We start from the raw sequence: 21978 nt of genomic DNA, 5'->3' as shown, positions 1-21978 counted from the left end.
TAGGTCCTCTGGAAGTTTAGTTTTGTGCCATTTTTGCTCAGCTGCCCTCATCCCTGTTCTGTACGCTCACAATGAGTCACTCAGCCACGGAGAAGGAGGGGAGGGCCGACCTGGCCGGGAGGAGAAGGGACAGTGCGAGTCATAGGATGTGGAAAGGGAGGAGAGTAGGGTTGAAGATGCAGAATCAGGAGACCAGAGGGAGAAAGATGATAGGATAGAAGAGGTGAGAGAGTGAAGATTGTAACATTGCATGAGCATCTGGGTACGGGCTGAGCGGTTAGGGTTGAGTGGTTAGGGAGGAAAGGGAGACAGAAAAGGAAGCAAAGTAGGGATCAGAGACCTGGATAGGGGTTGCAGTGAGATTAGTAGGCGAACAGCCTCTAGTAAAGATGAAGTCAAACATATTGCCTGCCTTGTGAGTTGAAAGGGATTGCGAAAGGATGAGGTGAAAAGAGGCAAGGAGGGAAAGAGAGAGTTGGAAAGTAATGAATCGAAAGCCGACGTTGGGAGGTTGAAGTTGCTAAGTACGAAGAGCCGGTGAGCCATTGTCAGGAAATGAGCTCATCAAGATGTCAAGCTCATTGAGGAATTCTCCAAGGGCACCTGGTGGGCGATAGATGACAATAATGTTAAGCTTGAGTGGACAAGTGACAGTGACAGCATGTAATTAAAATGAGGAGATGGACAGGTGAGAGAGGGAGAAAAGAGAAAATCTCCACTTATGAGAGGAAACATAGTCAGATGAAGGAGAGGATCGGGATTAGCAGTGTTCTCTGGGGTGATTCATGTCTCCATCAGGGCACTGAATGACAGTATAAGCTGAGATGAATACACTAAATTAGAACGGTTGTAGCCAAGGGGTGGGAAGCGTCTGTAAAGTCTACAGGGAGAGGTGAGAGAGTGGTGTGGAGCCTTCCTCGAACAACTTTGTTTTGGCGACGGTCTTAGTTTTGTAACAAAACCGCCAATGACACGACCACCGCTTACAGCTGCCTCTGAAAAAACAATAATTAATACTTGTCTAGCAGGGGGTGTACTAATTGCTGATTGTCTAGGAGAGGTGAAACCACTCCCTTTCCAATACTGCCACTGATTACCAAAACAAATCACAAATTGCCCTGCCCCTTGATCCTGGTTGATGCGTCAACATTCATCTGCAAGTTATGAGCAGTCAGCAGTTCACACACCAAGTAGGTCACTGGGTAGATAGGCAGCACTTAAAGTAGATGGCCCTAGCTAGCAAAAAGACAGTACTGGACCACAACAGACAAAGACAAAGAAAGTATACTTCTCACTCCTGGTGAGTAGAATGAAGCAAATGACAAATATTTTTCTACGTTAAATTATAGTCAATCAAACACTAGATGAGTATGTCTGTTATTTCAACCACTAAAAAGAACATGCCGAAACGTTGCTTAGGTTTACCCATATACAGAGTGTGCGACGTTCTTTCTTTCTTGTTATTTGAACCACTCTGTTCACTCTCCTGCAGGAGAGATGAGGAATGACCTGTACATGACGCTGGAGAAAGGAGAGTTTGAGAAAGGAGGGAAGAGCGTTGCCAGGAACGTGGAGATCACGGTCTATGTGCTGGACATTGAAGGCCAGGTCATGAAGGTAAGATGATACATTTCTTAATTACTACATTCATTACTTTTAGCAAATGTCGTTTTTCATATTACAGCCAAGATCGTGCTTTCAATTCTCGTAGCTGTATTGTTGTAACCTGGTTCAATCGGACTGAACGAGGCTAAGGTTGTCTAATGCTGGAGGCCTATATGGGTACGTCTGGTTGTGTGATTTATGTATCTGCCTCAGCCAGATGTGAAATGAGTATGAGGGTTGGTCATTGGTAGGGTACTAGTTTTCTCTGTAAAACACTGTGGTTTCCTGATCAGACAGGATGCTGCTGCCATACACAGAACATTAGATTTGATTCTGCTGCTGGTAGAGCTCTCCTCTGCATGCAACCCTGTCACTCACTCAGCCAGAGCGAGAGACAGAGAGTGCTGTGCGTCATGGGTCCAGTAAACCGTGTGTGTGTGTCCTGCATCTCCCTCCTCTCGCTGTCTCTTGCTTTCATCTCCACTGCCTATTTACACCCCTCTCTCCCCACTCTCTCCTCTCCCCTCTGCCCTCTCTTATCTACCCCTCCTCCCTTTCCTCTCCTCTCTCTCCTCCCTCCCTCTTTTGTCTCCCCTCTCTTTTTCCTCCCCTCTTTCTCTCCCCCTTCTCTACTGTCCTTCCTCTCTACCTCTCTCCTGTTCTCTCTCTCCTCCAGAGTTATGTAGCGGCTGGTTCAGGGGAGCCTGGTGGGGATGTGTACCACTCCTTTGTGCTCTACCACAACAACAGTCCCCGCTGGGCTGAGCAGATCAAACTACCCATCCCTGTGGACATGTTCAGGGGCTCGCATGTCCGCTTTGAGTTCAGACACTGCTCCAGTAAGACACTACTCTGGGATAATGTATTGTGAGTGTGGGGGAAGAGGGATGTGTGTGTGTGTGTGCATGTTTTTCTGGTTCTTTGTCTGTCTCTGTGTGTATGTGTGTGTGTGTGTGTGTGTGTGTGTGTGTGTGTGTGTGTGTGTGTACTCCAATATTACTATATACACTACTGTTCAATAGATTTGGGTCACTTAGAAATGTCCTTGTTTTCCATGAAAACATACATGAAATGAGTTGCAAAATGAATAGGAAATATAGTCAAGATGTTGACAAGGTTATAAACTATGATTTTTTAATTGAAATAATAATTATGTTCTTCAAACGTTGCTTTTGTCAAAGAATCCTCCATTTGCAGTAATTACGGCCTTGCAGACCTTTGGCATTGTAGTTGTCAATTTGTTGAGGTAATCTAAAGAGATTTCACCCTATGCTTCCTGAAGCACCTCCCACAAGTTGGATTGGCTTGATGGGCACTTCTTGCGTACCATATGGTCAAGCTGCTCCCACAACAGCTCATTAGGGTTGAGATACGGTGACTGTGCTGGCCACTCCATTACAAACAGAATAGCAGCTGACTGCTTCTTCCCTAAATAGTTATTGCATAGTTTGGAGCTGTGCTTTGGGTCATTGTCCTGTTGTAGGAGGAAATTGTCTCCAATTAGGCGCCTTCCTTCTTCAAGATCCCTTTTACCCCGTACAAATCTCCCACTTTACTACCACCAAAGCGCCCCCAGACCATCACATTGCCTCCACCATGCTTGACAGATGGCGTCAAGCACTCCTCCAGCATATTTTCATTTTTTCTGCGTCTCACGAATGTTTTTTTTTGTGATCTGAACACCTCAAACTTAGATTCCTCTGTCCAGTGTCCTTGTTCTTTTTCCTATCTTAATCTTTTCGTATTATTGGCCAGTCTGAGATACGGCTTTTTCTTTGCAACTCTGCCTAGAAGGCCAGCATCCCGGAGTCGCCTCACTGTTGACATTGAGACTGGTGTTTTGCGGGTACTATTTAATGAAGCTGCCAGTTCATGACTTGTGAGGCATCTGTTTCTCAAACTAGACACTCTAATGTACTTGTCTTCTCGCTCAGTTGTGCACCGGGGCCTCCCACTCCTCTTTCTATTCTGGTTAGAGCCAGTTTGCGCTGTTCTGTGAAGAGAATAGTACACAGTGTTGGATGAGATCTTCAGTTTTTTGACAATTTCTCGCATGGAATAGTCTTCATTTCTCAGAACAAGAATAGACTAGCGATTTTCAGAAGAAAGTCTTTGTTTCTGGCCATTTTGAGCCTGTAATCAAACCCACAAATGTTGATGCTCCAGATACTCAACTAGTCTAAAGAAGGCCAGTTTTATTGTTTCTTTAATCAGGAAAACAGTTTTCAGCTGTGCTAACATAATTGCAAAAGGGTTTTCTAATGATCCATTTTTTTTAAATGATAAACTTGGATTAGCTAACACAACGTGCCATTGGAACACAGGAGTGATGGTTGCTGATAATAGCTACAATAGTCGCTACAAGGACATTTTCTAAGTGACCCTAAACTTTTGAACGGTGGTGTACATGTTTTGTATTATGAGACTAATATCAAGCCAGTCACGACTCCTCTTATGTGTGATTTGGGGATAACAGACTCTCTCACACTAAGTGTTAATGTGGCCCTGTAGAGCTTGGAGGCCTGTACAGTTGATATTGGGTTATTACTGCTGACATTGGGAAAGTAGGCACAGGGGGCTCTATATCTGTAAAGGAACTTTAGCTTGTGATGATCCTGATGCACAGCCAGTGATATTATGGTTGTAGAGTGTTTACTGTTTGTTAGGTGCTCTTTTAGCCCACTGTCGAGGCTAACCCGCCAAGAGAACAGATGACATACACAACTGAAGCACAAGTCAAGAACATTACAACGCACAACAACTTTACCCACACCACCACCACCTACCCTGTCTCACACACATCTAACGCCAGTATCTCACATTTGGTGGTGGCTCCAGTGATTGCTGTTTGAGGTTCTACTTTGTTTCTATGGTAACAGCTCTCTGTTGAGACTGTGGGGCCAGTGTTGACAACTAGTGAGACCAGTGGGAGCCGCTATTTGCTTCTTGATTTGTCGCTAGATGACGTTTTGCCGTTGCCACGACTATGTCACAGCACCAATTTCTTGCTGCGGCACAGCTGCGGTATCTGATGTAGTGTTTTCACCCCCTCTGCCACCGCACACCCCCTCCCCCCCTTGTCCTTCTCTGCCTGTCTGAAAACTCGCAAAAAATATAGCGACCAAGCCGCTAAATTGGCAACACTGTGTGGGGCAGAAGCCGTAAGGTCAGAGGTCACAGTTGGGTCAGCGGTCAGGGCAGACATTTACAGAGATCTGTGGGCTTATTTAGATTCAAGAGAGTTGCAGCAGAGGCATCACGATGTGATTTCAATTTACATAACATGTACGTAAACTTTTCAATTGACATTCGCAACGGACGGGCAACTGTTGGACGAATGTTGCGCTCTACCTTCATAGGTAGACGTCGAGACGTGAGCATTTCACAGCTTTACATGACAGTAATTAGTCTATTCTCTGGAGAATCTCCTTCAACTTTCGTCAGTGTAAAAAGGGCCTGTGTCTCAGAATCTCCTTGTAATCCTCTTCCAGGCCTGTAGTTGAGCGAGTCTCGGTATGTCACCCTCTCCCACGACACTGAGGAACACTTCTCATGTGATGTCCACCTCCTGCTCTGCCACAAGGCTGCCCTCATGGGCATACTGCAGCCTCTACAGAGCTATGACTCATAGGTGTTGTTTTTCAACCTGCTACCTTAAAGGTGTCATTTTCCCTCACTTCCTCCAAGGCTCTTAAAATAGAGATTGGAGCTTTCAGGTTGAATGGATGCATAACACAGGAGTCTGGTGAGGGGAGGATGGCTCATAATAATGGCTGGAGTGGAGTAAATGGAATTGATTCCATTCCAGCCATTGCAGTAATGCCGTCCTCCCCAATTAAGGTGCCACCAGCCACCTGTAATGCATAACTGCACAGTCTAGTGCTCTATAGTATAGCTGTCTGATTGTAGAGTAGCAGAGAGTAGCAGTGACAGTGTGTTTCCCGGGATAGTGACGTAGGATGTGTGCGGTGTTCCACAGCGAAAGACAAAGGCGAGAAGAAGCTGTTTGGCTACTCCTTCGTTCATCTGATGCAGGAGGACGGACGGACACTGCCGGACGGCACCCACGAGCTCATCATTCATAAGGTACTGGAGTCCTACTGTGCACGCACACACGCAATCATTTCTCACCTGTCCACCATGATAGTCGTCACTTAGGTAGGCGTTCCACATTAGTGGCGGATGAGTCAATCCATACTGTTTAATGCAAAGCTCTTTGAGACCATTGAGGAAAAACGCTGTAATAATACGGTCTCGGTATTATTATTGATTGTGGCTGCTTGGCTCCACAGTGAAGGCTAGGTGGGTCAGATGCTTCAGCAATGAGCAGGCTAGCAGGATGAGGAGTAATACCTGTTTATATGATGTCCACTAACCGTGAGACATGGCTGGAGTGTGTGTGTGTGTGCTGGGTGGGTGGGTATTTTCTGTGAGCACTCACTCAAACATGCACAAATACACGCACACACACGCACAAATACACGCACACACACACACACACACACACACACACACACACACACACACACACACACACACACACACACACACACACACACACACACACACACACACACACACATCACATCACATGCTCACACTGCTATTTCCCATTGAGACTTTTCCAGCTTATACTCTGTCATAAACAAGCGCTTGCCATCCCAGCTGGTTTTCATTGCTACCCCAGTAAGCTCTCCACTTAACACATGGCCTGTCCAAAGCAAACAGCAGCTAAACCAACCCTCAGGCATAGCCAATTAAACACAGCTCTGCACTACAGGGCCTGTTTGGGGTGTAGCTCTGTGTAATTGCAGGTTGAGATGGACACGGCTAGGGTGCATAATCTGCAGAGACAGCGGTTACAGAGCACACAATAGTTCGCTGCAGGCTAGCAAGGAACTGTTCTGAGAGTCGGGCAGGGCTAGTTGGCACCTAAGGCAGGGTAAGAGAGCATGCACAGGTTGTGGATTGTCTGGACTATTCGGAGACAGAGAAAGATACACAGGCAGGGGTAAAGAGGTTTTGTCCTGAAAGAGAGACAATACAATCCAAGGTACTGTAGAGAGACAGACAGGTTCTAGGTTGTCTAGACCCATTTCTAGTTAGACAGTCATACAGGGAAAGAACAGAGGAGTTGAGACAGTGGGAAGAACCATTATGCAGCCACTCCCTCCCTGTGGTTCTGGGCTTGGCTCTCTGCAGGTTGACCCCGCTGCCCTTTCCTAGTCCTGCTCACCACCTCATTAAGAAGACTCCCACTGCTGACAGGTCATTTCCCCTAACACAGGAGAAACGGAGAGATTAAAAACACCTTGGCCTGGCTCAGATGCGTAAAGTGCTATAATTCATAACAAATACAGCTGCTTTTGGAGCCTTGCGCTTTGAAGTGCTTACATGTGTCTCCCCTTTCGTGGATCTTTGATGTGCTATTACCTGAGACAGCCGGTTCTCTGTAGGATTTTAGGGGAATTGGATTTGATGCCTCTTAAGAGAGAATCTTCTCGTGTTGTTTTCCATTGGCGTAAAAAAATCCACTTACTGTCAGATGGAAGTCAGGACAAAAAGCTGAAAGAAATTGACGTGTCCTAGTTCCTCATCACCAAAATAGGGAAGAGGGATTCAGCAGTAACCAGGTGTAAGCATCAGAGTGGGAATAGCCTGCCTGAACTGTTAGTCAGAACACATTTAAACACTAGCTTCAAAATACTTTCCAATCTGTGCCGATACATTGGAAAGCATGGCTAAAATCATTTTCAAGTTAGAGAATTGGAAAATGCACAGTGCTCACTTTATACTGTCCCCAGCCCTTTGCAATGTTTCATTGAAAGAAATATACTTTAGTAGCTTTAATGATGATGATACATTAAATCCCACCAAGAGCACTTTCCGAGCTGTATGGAAGCAGCATATTGTAGTGGAACAAACTCCTTAATGTTTGAGAATGCAGTTAAGTAATGAACCAAATACAGTAATACTTTAGCCTTTTCCTCCAGTCTCCTGTAGTGGCTCTAACCCACAACTGTATCTCTGCACCTTTCAGTGTGAGGAGAATGCTAACCTCCAGGACTCTAGCTGCTACCTCAAGCTGCCCTTCTCCAAAGCCAATCTGCCCGGCAACAACCAGGCTGTGAAAGGCACCAAGGAATCGTTTTGGATCACGTCCTTCCTCTGCTCCACTAAACTCACACAGAATGGTAAGAGTGGAAGTCAAAGTACTAGAGCATGCATCCTCACGGTAGACCTACACCCGAACCAGAAGACCCACACCTTTCCCGCACCACAGTAGGCCTGCTCCAACTTTCTATGGATCTGTTATCCAGCGACAGATCACTTACTAGTGTAAAGTGTATCCTTCAGTCTGGATAGTGGATAATCGGTCTGTTTCTGACTCGTCCGGAGTCGTTGTCTTGCCTTGAATATTACTGTAGCATTGCTGAATTCTCAAACAGTCTACCACTCAGTGTAAATATTCTGAAATGTGAGCTGCACAAAGTGAGTAGAGACATTGTGCAAGGAATATATCTAGTTTATTGTCTGGGGAAATGCAGGTAGTTCCTCACATCCAGAAATCCAGGTACTTCCTCACATCTAGACTGACAGCATGTTGCAGACACCTTCAGAAGTGCAGGTGGAGACTGAGTCCTTTATTCTTCAACCCGGATATTTTATCCATATCGTCTGGGGAATTTAACACGGGGAGAATTGCTTTATGTCTTTAAAGCTCGCCACATTATGAGATATCATCATTATTTTGAATTTGTGGATTGTTTGAATGTAAATGTGTTGTCTTATTATATCTTTTAAATAGAATAGAATTACGTTTGTTTTTTTTCCAGAAGGAACTTCAGTAATTAAATCATAGCGCTTAAACCATAAGCCCTCATATTGCTTTGACAGACATGTTCTGGATTTCCCAAATAGTGATGCAAAGTTGTTTCTCTGTACGGATACTCAGAGTAGTGTGTTCAATAACGCTTCTTCATTGCCTTGTAGGTGACATGTTAGACCTGCTGAAGTGGAGAGCCCACCCAGAGAGGATCAATGACAGCCTGTTAAAGCTGAAAGAGATCGATGGCTCTGAGATAGTCAAGGTACCGCCCCTCCACGGGGCCTCTATCTTCACCCTGATTGGTTCAGGATCACGTCACTCAAACAATGTCCTGTTTTAGATTGGCCTTTTTGTGTTTTACTTGAAAAAGTCTGCCCATCTTCAAAACAGAAATGTGTTCTAGATGTGTTTTATAGATGTATCATATGATTGTCACCACATGATCTCATAGATATTCAGTCATGTATATCTATCGCTCTATCTCTCCCTCGCCAGTTTTTACAGGACACACTTGATACACTCTTTGGGATCTTAGACGAGAGTTCTCAGAGGTACGGGCTGAAGGTGTTTGACTGCCTGGTGAGTGGCTACTGCTTCTGTGGTCTTCCATTTCCTAGCATATTGTTTTCTCCCTCCCTGACAGCTAAATCGTTAGTTGATTCTACACGCTGCTATTTGAATGCTGGTTGGAGCCAGGATTGGGATGTGATGACGGCAGAACTAATTGTGTGTGTGCGTGTGCATGAGCTGGGAAGTAGACCAAGCCTCATTAGAGAAGAAGGCCTGTGTCCAATAGTGGCTTACTGTGGTCAGAGAGAAAAAGTGCAATGATGCATGGTGAACACAGACACACACACACACACACACACACACACACACACACACACACACTGGAAGCTTGAGCCAATGGATGTGCTTAATACTGTAACGCTTCACAGCCTTCGTTGATCAATCCCTGTCCAGTCATGCTGCATCACTCTAATATAGAGCTGAGGGATTGATCTGCTTGCAGTCAATCACTCACACACTCACTCATCTCTGCTCTGTTCTTCTTCATCATGGGTGAAAGTGAGGCAATCAAACTGCCTTTGTGACTGCAAGATGAGTCTGGACAACTAGGCCATTTTGTGTCACATAGGAGGTTAGGTTGAATAAATATATATATTTTTTTAATTTAACCTTTATTTAACTAGGCAAGTCGGTAAAGAACGAATTCTTATTTACAATGGCGTTCGTTGTTGGCTAAATAAAGAGTGTTGCATTTTGTGGAAAGCATAACGCGGTATGTGACCGAGTTATTTCCCTTACTCTTTCAGGTCCACATCATTAACCTGCTACAAGACAGCAAGTTCCATCATTTCAAACCTGTCATGGATACCTACATTGAGAGTCATTTTGCTGGAGCCTTGTCTTACAGGTGTGTTTCTCTCTTTCTCCTCCTAGGGTGTATTATGGTTGTTTTATGGTAATAATGGTAGGCGGTAAAGTTGTTTCAGTGGTGTGAACGAGTCACCTGCGACGCCACCGGTTTGAAAATTATAATTAGGATCATGTGTCCTCAATATCTCACATTGATTTGGCCCCGCAAGCACACACTTATACACTCACTGTTCCATATACACTCACTGTTCCCCAGACGCTGTGCTGTCACCTCATACTCACAATGTGATACACTCACACTGTTCTGCCCATACTACCTGCTAAGCTCTCAGACGGCTCATTTCTCACTAACAACCCTCTCCTGTCAGGCTCACAGCGAAAGCTCTCACCTCTCCCATACCTAAAATAAACTAAAAAAACTCACCCTCATTTAGAGAGAGAGTGTTGCCTGACTCTAGACTCATAGTCTACGGTGGTTTAGTTGAGTTGTCCAGTGACTTCAGTACAATATAATACTGTATGTACACAATACACTACCGTTCAAAAGTTTTGGGTGACTTAGAAATGTCCTTGTTTTCCATGAAAACATACATGAAATGAGTTGCAAAATGAATAGGAAATATAGTCAAGACGTTGACAAGGTTATAAATAAATGACTTTTAATTGAAATAATAATTGTGCCCTTCAAACGTTGCTTTTGTCAAAGAATCCTCCGTTTGCAGCAATCACAGCCTTGCAGACCTTTTCGCATTCTAGTTGTCAATTTGTTGAGGTATTCTAAAGAGATTTCAGTTTGGTGAAGGCCCTTTCCTGTTTCAGCATGACAATGCCCCCGTGCACAAAACGAGGTCCATATAGAAATGGTTTGTCGAGATTGTTGTAGAAGAACTTGACTGGCCTGCACGGAGCCTTGTCCTCAACCCCATCGAACACCTTTGGGATGAATTGGAACGCCGACTGTGAGCCAGGCCTAATCGCCCAACATCAGTGCCTGACCTCACTAATGCTGTTGTGGCTGAATGGGAGGAAATCTCTGCAGAAATGTTCCAATGTCTAGTGGAAAGCCTTCCCAGACGAGTGGAGGCTGTTATCGCAGCAACGGGGGGGACAAACTCCGTATTAATGCTCATGATTTTGGAATGAGATGTACGTCGAGCAGGTGTCCACATACTTTTGGCCATATAGTGTATCAATTCAGTACTAGAGATAACATTGTACATACTTTATTAGCTGATTATGTCCAACAAAATGGTGGCTGTCTCTTCAGTACGTACTTGTACCTTGTACCCAAGGGAAAACCAATCAACATGTGATCACAGTCCAATCACAGAAAAGCAGGCGAAACATCTCCCACACAAATGTTCATTCTGTGGAAATGACTGTGCTCTCTCCACCATTTTCCCTTTGCTTGTACTCATACTGTCTCTTATGATTTTGTTCAATTATCTGTAAGTGTGTGCTCTCAAACCTGGCCATTAGTGTTAATACACTACACAGTGTGAATTTGAAATATTGTTATCACACCGTTGCACAGCCACACACAGACATTTTATAAACCAACCCTTGTGCTCTGTTTCTTTTTGTTGTATAAACAAACAGAACACAATCGAAGGTTGTTCAGCCCTAGACATTGTTTATGAACACCATTGCCATACATTTTTATTCAATATGGGTGTATCATACGCAAAGATTTTACATGCACTATAAAGCATTTACTCATGCTACACCAAGGCATTCTTTGTGTGTTGTGTCTCTGGAATATGTAGGTGGATGCTTGGGATTGTTGGTGGAAATGCATTGTGATTTGCAGAGAAAGGTTGAGTTCAGTAGTTAATGCCAGACGTGTGTTTTTCGCAGGGACCTGATCAAAGTACTGAAGTGGTACGTGGATCGCATCATAGACGCTGAGCACCAAGATCACATTCAGCAGGTCCTCAAGGTGACTGTGTGCTCCTGAACGCACGCACACACACACACACACACACCCTCTTCAGCATGTGTTGAGGATATCTCCGTATCATTCATTAGTCTCTCTTCGCCACCTCTCTCATATTGTTGCTGCATGCAGTTTAAAAAAGTGGAAATACTACACCTTGGGTGTTCAGCATTTCCATAACATGTTACTTTTAATGGCCTAGTAGCACACATAATTGCAGGGACCCACAGCAACGACGCAAATATGTTTTCCCATTATGTTTAATACTAGCGTTATGGTGGATGAGTGATGTTATCAGTGAGTAACTGTGTGTTACTTTATATCCCCCCCAGGCCACTGAGTACATATTTAAGTACATCATCCAGTCCCGCCGTCTCTTCGCCCTCGCCACGGGGGGTCAGAGCGAGGAGGAGTTCCGCTGCTGCGTCCACGAGCTCTTCATGTCCATCCGCTTCTTCCTGTCCCAGGAGAACAAGATCACCAGCCCCGTCACGCAGACACAGGTGTGTCCGTGTGTGTGTGTTTTTGTGACGGTGTGTGTGCGTGTGCACGTGACACTGACACAGTGGCTTGACGCAGTGCAGACATGAAACATGCCCCACATGATTGATAGAGAGCACAGAGGTTATCAACATTGCATCCTGGTCTGCCTTGCTTTATATGCCATGGGCAATAACAGCAGGAGGCAGGCTTCTCTGTGTGCGTGCCTGCGTGTGTGTGTGTGTGCGCGCGTGTTATGTTTCAAGCAATAAGCAGTCCCACTTAATTTAGTTTGATTTGTAAGAAAACATTTTTAATTGAATTTCACGCAGATAATAAGCCCTGGAGATACTTTATAATTCATATTTCATACTTTGTCTTGGGGGGCTGCATAGCACAAAACCAGGCTGAACTGCTCTCCAGGAAGACTAAAACAAAGCTGCTAAACACACCCACAAATAATCTGAATTACACACAGTGTAGCGTGTGTGTCTTCACGTGTCTGCGTGTCTCTGTCTTCAGCTGATGTCTTTGTTTGTACAGACACACGTGGTTGTATGAGGCTGTGTGTGTGTTTATTATACCCCAGAGACCCTCTTGTCCTCCTTCCCCCAAATCCTCGAGATCCTAATCTACAGTAATACATTATATGTGTGTGTGTGTGTGTGTCCCTGCTCTCTCTAATAATCATCTCTCTCCAGTGGGTCTCAGTTGGCCTGTCTCACCCTTGGGCCCTCCATAGATAATGTGTGGGTCTAATTCAAGGTTTCATGCTAAGATATAAGTCACTGGGTTGTGTGTGTGTGTGTTGTGTGTGTGTGTGTGTGTGTTTACTGCACATTTAGCTGTGTAAACTCCCACAGCAGCCCACCCTAATGAACCCAGCTGATAATGACCTGGCCCGTCAGTCTGTCTGTTCACCCTGTTGCGTGAGTGACCATTCACTCTGGCTCTCACTCTCTGCTGGAGATCCTTACCACACACTGCGCTGTTATTTTCACCTTGTGTGGGTTGTTATTATGCCCTGGTGTCATCATGCTGCTCCACCTGTCCTCCCTTCCAGTGCTGCCGGGAAATCATTTTAACTAGACACAGAGGCTCTCTGTCAGAACAGTAACAGTGTGCACCTCTTAGCACAATCCAGTAAATCAAATGATCTATTGTAATCTTGATCTACAACAGAACAGAACAATGGCTATAGGAGAATGCAGGTCAGGCCACTCCTAATCCATGTTAATCTGGCGCCTTCCCCCTCATCCTGTATTACACTGTGCTGCTGTTGATGGCACCTCTGGATTAGGTGTGTTGGAGGCATTAATGAATGGTGCCTACATGGCAAACTATGAAGGCCAGTGGTTTGGGATTGGAGATCAACATAAATGTCAATTCTAGCCCAGTACATTAGTTAGCTAGCAGCTCTCTTTGTGTCAAGGGTGAAATTGTAGTGTAGATAGATGTCTTTGTGACATAATCTATATATATGCACATTTTGACATGACTTGTCCTGCCTCTCTGCAGGGGTGTTTTGAAAACACAGTGTGAGTGGAAGGATAAGTGGAAGGCCCCCCCCAAAAAATATATATACATTTTTGGGTGGTGCATTTCAACACATTTGGGCAGAGAGAAAAATATGCAGTTTTATAATGCTATTCTATACATTTTGTCTTGAGTCTGAGAGAATATTTTGCAGTTTTAAAGATAATTTCCTTCAATTCTACACATTTCGCCATGGGAAGAGAGAAAAAGTTGCTATTTTATAGCTCATCTCATACATTTTGCCATGAGGATGAGATTTATTTAGCAGTTTTACATCTAATTACCTTCAATTCTACACATTTGCCATGGGGCAGGGAATTCGTTTTTTTGTTTGTTTTAAAGCTCTTCTCATGCTACTCCACACATTTTTCTATGAGGCTGAGAGAATATGTTGCGGTTTTAAAATAATTGTCCAGTGAAAATCTCACTTTTAAAAGTTTATATTCTGTTAACTCATACCTAAATAATGTTGTTGACTCATCATATACTTGTATTTGTAGCCAACCACTTCAAAACCCCCACCTCAAACTTGTATCTGAAACAGACCATTTAAAAAAGGCTTGCTTTTTCCTTGTAGAGGATGAGCTGGCCAATCAGCAGTCTACTCGCTTTAATATTTTTAATGACTGGTATATGCCCACACCATTCCAACATAGAAAAGCTGCTTTTTTAAACATACTTAACTATCATTTTCTGGAAGGAAAAATATTTCACTCATATTGTAATTAATTGTAGGTCATATTTCATAGAAACCTGGAAACACTGGACAGTTCATTTTAAAGGTAGACTTTGGGCAAAAATGCTAAAATAATGGCTTTAAACTGTATAACTGCTCAATGCACCATCATACCAGGTCATTTTAATTCTTAAAAACAAATTATGAATAAGATATTTGGCTACAGAAGTGCCATTTCTTATCGATCTCTACAGCTTCCGTTCCAAAACAAAACCTGTGAAATGACATCAACCCATGCTGGAGGAGTTACTGGCTAGCTAAAGTGTCTAGCTTAGCTAACAAACTAGCTATGTCGGTTGCAGCGCTCATGACCAGAATGACACATCGATGGACCACCGAAGGCACACTGCGTTTCTGTTTGAAAAATGAGAAAGAGGAGGAGTTGGACTGTTTTTCGTGCTCAACGTCGGCCGTTAAAGCTAATTTCCTGCAATTCTACACATTTTGCCATAGCATATGAATGTGTCATAAGCAATCTGGTGGGTTATAACACAACACAATGTGGATTAAGTCAAGGGGTAGGAATGCTTTCTGAAGGTACTGTAGGTTAGAGATAAGGGATATCAAGATATAACTTATATTATACTGTAGTGGAATTGTGTTTCTGTACAGGCATAGAATAGACGTTCTGCTGTGTGTGTTGGGGTCCTAGATTGTATCGGTTGAAGCATTGGTTATGATTGGTTTGATTTCTCATGGGCCACATTTACTGAATATACAGTAGCCTATTTGTTACTGTAACTGTTCATCACTTTAGGTAAAAGCCTCCTCTAGATAAGTGTGTTGGGGTCCTACACCTAGACTGTATATGGTTTGAGTAACATTTTCTCATAAGTCACATACAGTATACTGACTATACAGTAGCAAATGTGTTAACCGTAAGTCACTTTAGGTAGAAAGCTATACTACATTCTGCTAGATAGCTACTGTGCCTTGCAAAAGTATTCATCCCCCTTGGCATTTTTCATATTTTGTTGCATTACAACCTGTAATTTAAATAGATTTTTATTTGGATTTAATGTAATGGACATACACATGTCATGACGTTGGCCTCTTTTGGTACAGGGAGGACAGTTGACCCCTCCCGTTTGCACACAATCCACCCTGTGTGTAAAGGGTCGTAAAAACTCTAAAATTCCAGGAAAGTCTCTGGCCACATGGCCCATAGAGAGACACAGGACATTCTTCCAACTCATAGAATTGGAGAGCCAAGCGACATTTTGTGTTCTGGAGAAGGTATGGAAGATTGGTGAAGAATCCAGCTACGAACTGATCCGCTTGGTACAATTTTGTGATACTCAGAAGAGACAATATAGCCATATTACCATAAAACTGTTTATATAATAGACTCAGCTTAAGACTTGCATCGTATGGAATGTATTAATAAGGATAAAGCTTTTGTAAGACATTGAGATGCTATTGTACTGATGTAATGTGATAGAATTGTATTTCTGTAACCAAATCTAACTCAGTCATAGGCACGCCCCAGGGACCCATACAGGACCAGGCGTCATTTGACAAGCTGTTCTATGGGCACTATAAAACACCCCCTGATTTACATTTCCCCAGACCAGGCCTACACTCCGTTGGCTAATAGGTTTTACCTTCCAATTCCTCTACTGAAAGTGAACCATACCACGTGGTTAACTTTTAGACTATCGATACTGACAGAATAAGAACAAGTCTTTGATATTAATTATTAGTCTGCAGCTAAGTAAATTATATCATTGAACGCGAAGACCAACGAAACAACCATTCGATGACGACATTAATGAATGTCGCTTTGAAAGATCCATTCTAACCGAGAGAGAGACTCTCCATCAGAACTACTCTCCAACAAGAATCAGAACGACACACTGAGCGTACATATATATTGATTGCAATTGTTCCCGAATGAGTGAGCCTTCAATTGTCAATTGTTAATATTAATGAACTCTGTGTAACTGCCACAGCTGACCTTTTATGATCCATTGTTCAACAGGCCGACCTGCCTGTTTAGCCCACAAGGGCACATTCCTCTACCAATCCTCTGTGACGATAGTTGCTGTTTGTATGTTTTTCTGTTAATTACTTAGTGTAGTAAATAAATGATTTTAAGACAATTGATGTATGGATGATTTTAGTAAAGACTGGGTTCGTGCAGATACAACAATTTACGACGTTTGGAATGAGACTGGACTAGAGGTAAAATACACCATTGAAACTAGAAGATAATCGGCCTATACTGTAATAGAATATAATATTATAGTACAGGAAAGTTATATTAGGAAAATTATAGCTTTGTAATCTGAATATTCTCCTTGGTGCCCCGATCTCCTAGTTAATTACAATTACAATTAAACGATTAATCAGTTTAATCGCGTGATAATAATTACAGGGAGCTAATTGATAAACATATCTTCCGTTTAATGGTAACCCAAAGACACGACACACAAAATAGTCGAAATTGGTGAAGTGAAATAAAAAAAATTACTTGTTTAAAAAAAAATGCAAACATACGTATGTATTCACCCCCTTTGCTATGAAGCCCCTAAATAAGATCTGTTGCAACCAATTACCATCAGAAGTCACATAATTAGTTAAAGTCCACCTGTGTGCAATCTATCTAAGTGTCACATGATCTGTCACATGATCTCAGTATATACCTGTTCTGAAAGGCCCCAGAGTCTGCAACACCACTAAGCAAGGGGCACCACCAAGCAAGCGGCACCATGAAGATCAAGGAGCTCTCCAAACAGGTTAAGGACAAAGTTGTGGAGAAGTACAGATCAGGGTTGGGTTATAAAAAAAGATCAGAAACTTTGAACATCCCACGGAGCACCATTTAAATCCATTATCAAAAAATGTTAAGAATATGGCACCACGAGAAACCTGCCAAGAGAGGGCCGCCCACCAACACTCACAGACCAGGCAAGGAGGGCATTTATCAGATGCAACAAAGAGACCAAAGATGACCATGAAGGAGCTGCAAAGCTCCACAGCGGAGATTTGAGTATCTGCCCATAGGACCACTTTAAGCCATACACTCCACAGAGCTGGGCTTTATGGAAGAGTGGCCAGAAAAAAATCCATTGCTTAAAGAAAAAAAATAAGCAACCACGTTTGGTGTTCGACAAAAAGGCATGTGGGAGACTCCCCAAACATATGGAAGAAGGTACTCTGGTTAGATGAGACTAAAATTGAGCTTTTTGGCCATCAAGAAAAACGCTATGTCTGGCGCAAAACCATCCCCACAGTGAAGCATGGTGGTGGCAGCATCATGCTGTGGGGATGTTTTTCATCGGCAGGGACTGGGAAACTGGTCAGAATTGAAGGAATGATCGATGGCGCTAAATACAGGGACATTTTTTAGGGAAACCTGTTTCAGTCTTCCAGAAATTTGACACTGGGACAGAGGTTCACCTTCCAGCAGGATAATGACCCAAAGCATACTGCTAAAGCAACACTTGAGTGGTTTAAGGGGAAACATTTACATGTCTTGGAATGGCCTAGTCAAAGCCCAGACCTCAGTCCAATTGAGAATCTGTGGTATGACTTAAAGATTGCTGTACACCAGTGGAGCTCATCCAACTTGAAGGATCTGGAGCAGTTTTGCCTTGAAGAATGGGCAAAAATCCCAGTGGCTAGATGTGCCAAGCTTATAGAGACATACCCCAAGAGACTTGCAGCTGTAATTGCTGCAAAAGGTGGCTCTACAAAGTATTGACTTTGGTGGGTGAATAGTTAATAGTTAGTGTTTTTGTCTTATTTCTTGTTTGTTTCACAATAAAAACTATTTTGCATCTTCAAAGTGGTAGTCATGTTGTGTAAATCAAATGATACAAACCCCCCCAAAATCCATTTTTAATTCCATGTTATAAGGCAACAAAATAGGAATAATGTCAAAGGGGGGTGAATACTTTCGCAAGCCACTGTATATTTATACAGTGTCTGTTTATGTCTGTGTATTCCCAGGCGGTGTTCCTGCGGACGTTCCCTGCGGTGTACGGGGAGCTGCTGAAGATCTTCACGGTGAGGGAGGTGGCAGGCTTCGTCAGGGAGACGCTGGGCAGCCTGCCCGCCACCGCTCACGCTGAGTGCCCCCTTGAAGCCGTCAAGCTACATTGCATCGCCAAGACTGTGGAGAGCCAGCTGTATACCAACACAGGTAGGAATGCGCGCGCACACACACACACACACACACACACACACACACACACACACACACACACACACACACACACACACACACACACACACACACACACACAATATTTAATAACTTACACAACGCTCACAAGCAAACATTTGGGGGTTATGTACGCACACACACAAACACACATATCGCACACACATGATTATGCACAATTGCTAGTAATTACATACCTACACAGGCGCACTTGCCAGTTAATTGTAGTTAATGATAATGATATACTCACACAAATAGCCGTGGTAACATTTTATTAGCTGCTTGCTCAGAGGCAAGGCTAGGGGTTAAAATCACACGCAAGAGAGGGATAAAAATAGAAAAACCGGTGTTTGAGCAGAACATAACATGCGAGTATTTTTGTGTCTGTGAGTGTGTGTGTATGTGTGTATTTTCATGTTCAAGTGTGTGTACTTGTGTGTATTCCAGAGTCGAGGTGTATCCTGCTCCCGGTGGTGTTGCGTCTGTTGCAGGCCCACATGCAGGAGCAGAGAGACCTGGTGATGTGTGCCCGTATCCTCACCAGCATGCTCTCTCTCATCAGAAAGTACGACTCTGTCGCCACCGTGAGTACAGCTACAGCAGAACACCGTGGGTAGTGTAGTCTTTTAGGCTGCCACCTCACGGTTAATCATGGACGGACTACAAATTGTGCAAGATTTGAGGTTCTGGGTTAATCGAGATTACCTACCTCACTGTTAATAGCTCAAAAATGGTATTGTTCCCTTGGATATTTGATAACAACAATATGTATTGTGATCTGAACACAGCTTTGTTTGTTTGCGTGGCGTATTAAAACAAACTAGCAAAACCTGCCAGACTGACAATAGACTCCAATAAATCTGGTTCATTGATCAAGTAATGAAGTAAACAGATAGCTAGGTGCCAGAACAAATAAACAATCCAATCCAATTGGAATCCATATAATGAAACATGAAAGTGTGGATGTGGCAGTTTGTCCCTGTGAGTGTGTCAGTCTCGTCCTGACCTTGACATGGTGCTGGCCTGTTTGGCTGAGAAGCAGCAAGTCACACCACACACACACACACACACACACACACACACACACACACACACACACACACACACACACACACACACACACTCTCTCTCTGACAGACTGGGCTGTGAACATGGCTAAGATGAAGTGACAGCAGGAGCAGCCAGTCTGACACACACACACACACACACACACACACACACACACACACACACACACACTAATGTGTGTCCAATTTGTTTAAGTATTGGCTAGTGGTCTATCTTTTTGTGTCCCCTATGTTTTCATACTGTCTGTATGGGTAATGTGTGTGTATACTTGCAAACTTCAGCCATGATTATGTACCATATGCACCTGTGTGAAACTTAATGTGAACTTGTGTGTATCCCGAGGAGCCGATGGTTTCTGAGGAGGTGGATCTGATAGTGGACAGTCTGCTGGTTGTCCTGATGAGGACCATCCTTGAGATCACTAACAGGCCACAACCAGCCGGGACCAATATGAGACTGCAGTTCCAGGACATCACGGTGTGTGTGTGTGTGTGTGTGTGTGTGTGTGTGTGTGTGTGTGTCTCTAACTGCTAGTCATTCTAAATATAGCTTGAGGTTTTAAGGTCAATGATTGAAACTGCATTTGTGGTCAAAAAGAGCTGTACTTCTGTCCTGCTCTTAACCACAGCCGAGTTCAGAGAGAACCGTTCTCTTACATTTCCATTTGACATTTTGCCAAATGTCAAACCACCTAAAAAAAAAAGAAAGAAAATAACCACTTTATTTCTCTCCCAGCCTGTTCTGACTGTAGTATTTACAGGTCTTACATGGAGATACATGGTCTTCCATCTCTCTCACTGTTAGATATAGTATATGTGGCCAATATCCCAGATGTTAAAAGCTGTTTCTCTCTCTCTCTCTCTTTTTTTTTCTCTCTTTCTTTTTCTCTTCTCTCTCTTTCTCTCTCTTTTTCTTTTTCTCTTCTTTCTCTCTTTCTCTCTCTTTCTCCTTTTCTCCTCTCTCTCTCTGTTTGTCTCTGTGTCCCTGTCTGTCTCTCTCTCTCTCTCTCTCTCTCTCTCTCTCTCAGGGGGAGTTTGTAGCGTGCCTGCTGGCTCTCCTCAGACAGATGAGTGATAAACATTACCAGCAGCTCCTGCAGGCCTTCACCAGCAAAGATGACCTGAGGGTAAGGCTACACACACACACACACACACACACACACACACACACACACACACACACACACACACACACACACCACTCAGCAGAATCTGACTGTTGACTCAGCTTGTGTGTCATAGTCAGTAGCAGGAGTGTGTGTGTGTGTGTGTGTCCGTAATGAGGAATGGTCATGCCAGGGGTTGAGGAAGAGGTGCGATGGAGAGACAGGAATGCGGAAAGGAAGAAATGGGGTCACTAAGTTCACAGTAATAGGAAGGAATACCATGAACACTATGGATATCATGAATGCACTCCCAATCTGAATACATTACTATAGATTCATAGTTTGGTGATGTGCTGAATGGCAATTGCCGTTTTTTCAGGACTTCCTCTTGCAGATTTTCACCGTTTTCCGCATTCTGATTCGGCCAGAGATGTTCCCGAAAGATTGGACTGTCATGCGGTTGGTCACCAACAAGTAAGACCAGTTGGTGTCACTATGGTGTCCCTCCATAGTTACTCATTATTAGCTGACACCTGTTTTATAGTTTGGTTTATCAACGTAATCTTGTTGTCCACTCTGTCTTTCTTTCTCTCTACCCCCCCGTCCCCCGTCTCAGTGTAATCATAACAACAGTCCTGTACCTCTCTGATGCTCTGAGGAAGAACTTCCTCAATGACAAGTTTGATTACAAGGTAAGAGCTGCTAACATCCTCTTTCTTTCTTTGTTAAAAAAAAAACAATGTGAAAAAAGCATGTAGTGACCTGTTATTGATATGCTATAATGTGGTTTTAATGCGTCTTCCCTAGGTGTGGGACTCGTACTTCTATCTGTCCGTCATCTTCATCAACCAGCCCTGTCTTCAACTGGAGTCCTTCTCTCCGTCCAAGAGGAAGAGGGTACTGGAGAAGTAAGTCTTGTCTCTATGTGCGCGCCACAAACATTCTACATGCACATTCACTAACTTTCTTCACTTTTCACATGCTGGCTTCGGCGCGGTTCTGACCTCGTGCTGTGTGTTATCTCGTTGTACAGGTATGGGGACATGAGGGTGATGATGGGTTGTGAGATCTTCAGCATGTGGCAGAACTTAGGTACAAAACAGTCACATTCTCGTTCTCTTTCTATGTCACTTCA

General features: G+C 43.6%; 1 protein-coding gene across 5 annotated transcripts in view; it reads left to right on the top strand.

Moving 5' to 3' along the window:
• Window positions 1-21978, top strand: part of LOC106576073 (dedicator of cytokinesis protein 4) — a 140046-nt gene that overhangs the window by 78769 nt on the left and 39299 nt on the right. For all 5 annotated transcript variants that reach the window (XM_082963840.1, XM_082963839.1, XM_014152946.3 and 2 more), the window contains exons 14-30: window positions 1493-1617; window positions 2282-2444; window positions 5585-5691; window positions 7646-7799; window positions 8599-8696; window positions 8930-9013; window positions 9751-9851; window positions 11672-11753; window positions 12083-12253; window positions 18457-18649; window positions 19118-19254; window positions 20081-20215; window positions 20766-20864; window positions 21223-21317; window positions 21460-21535; window positions 21651-21751; window positions 21877-21935. In XM_082963840.1, coding sequence (XP_082819966.1) covers window positions 1493-1617; window positions 2282-2444; window positions 5585-5691; window positions 7646-7799; window positions 8599-8696; window positions 8930-9013; window positions 9751-9851; window positions 11672-11753; window positions 12083-12253; window positions 18457-18649; window positions 19118-19254; window positions 20081-20215; window positions 20766-20864; window positions 21223-21317; window positions 21460-21535; window positions 21651-21751; window positions 21877-21935 — 1980 coding nt within the window. The remainder of the gene's footprint in view (window positions 1-1492; window positions 1618-2281; window positions 2445-5584; window positions 5692-7645; window positions 7800-8598; window positions 8697-8929; window positions 9014-9750; window positions 9852-11671; window positions 11754-12082; window positions 12254-18456; window positions 18650-19117; window positions 19255-20080; window positions 20216-20765; window positions 20865-21222; window positions 21318-21459; window positions 21536-21650; window positions 21752-21876; window positions 21936-21978) is intronic.

The sequence above is a fragment of the Salmo salar genome, chromosome 17 (assembly GCF_965601325.2).
Source record: "Salmo salar chromosome 17, fSalSal1, whole genome shotgun sequence".
Classification (NCBI taxonomy): Eukaryota; Metazoa; Chordata; class Actinopteri; order Salmoniformes; family Salmonidae; genus Salmo; species Salmo salar.
The sequence above is the reverse complement of the archived record's forward strand: the minus strand, read 5'-3'. Positions and strand labels throughout refer to the sequence as shown.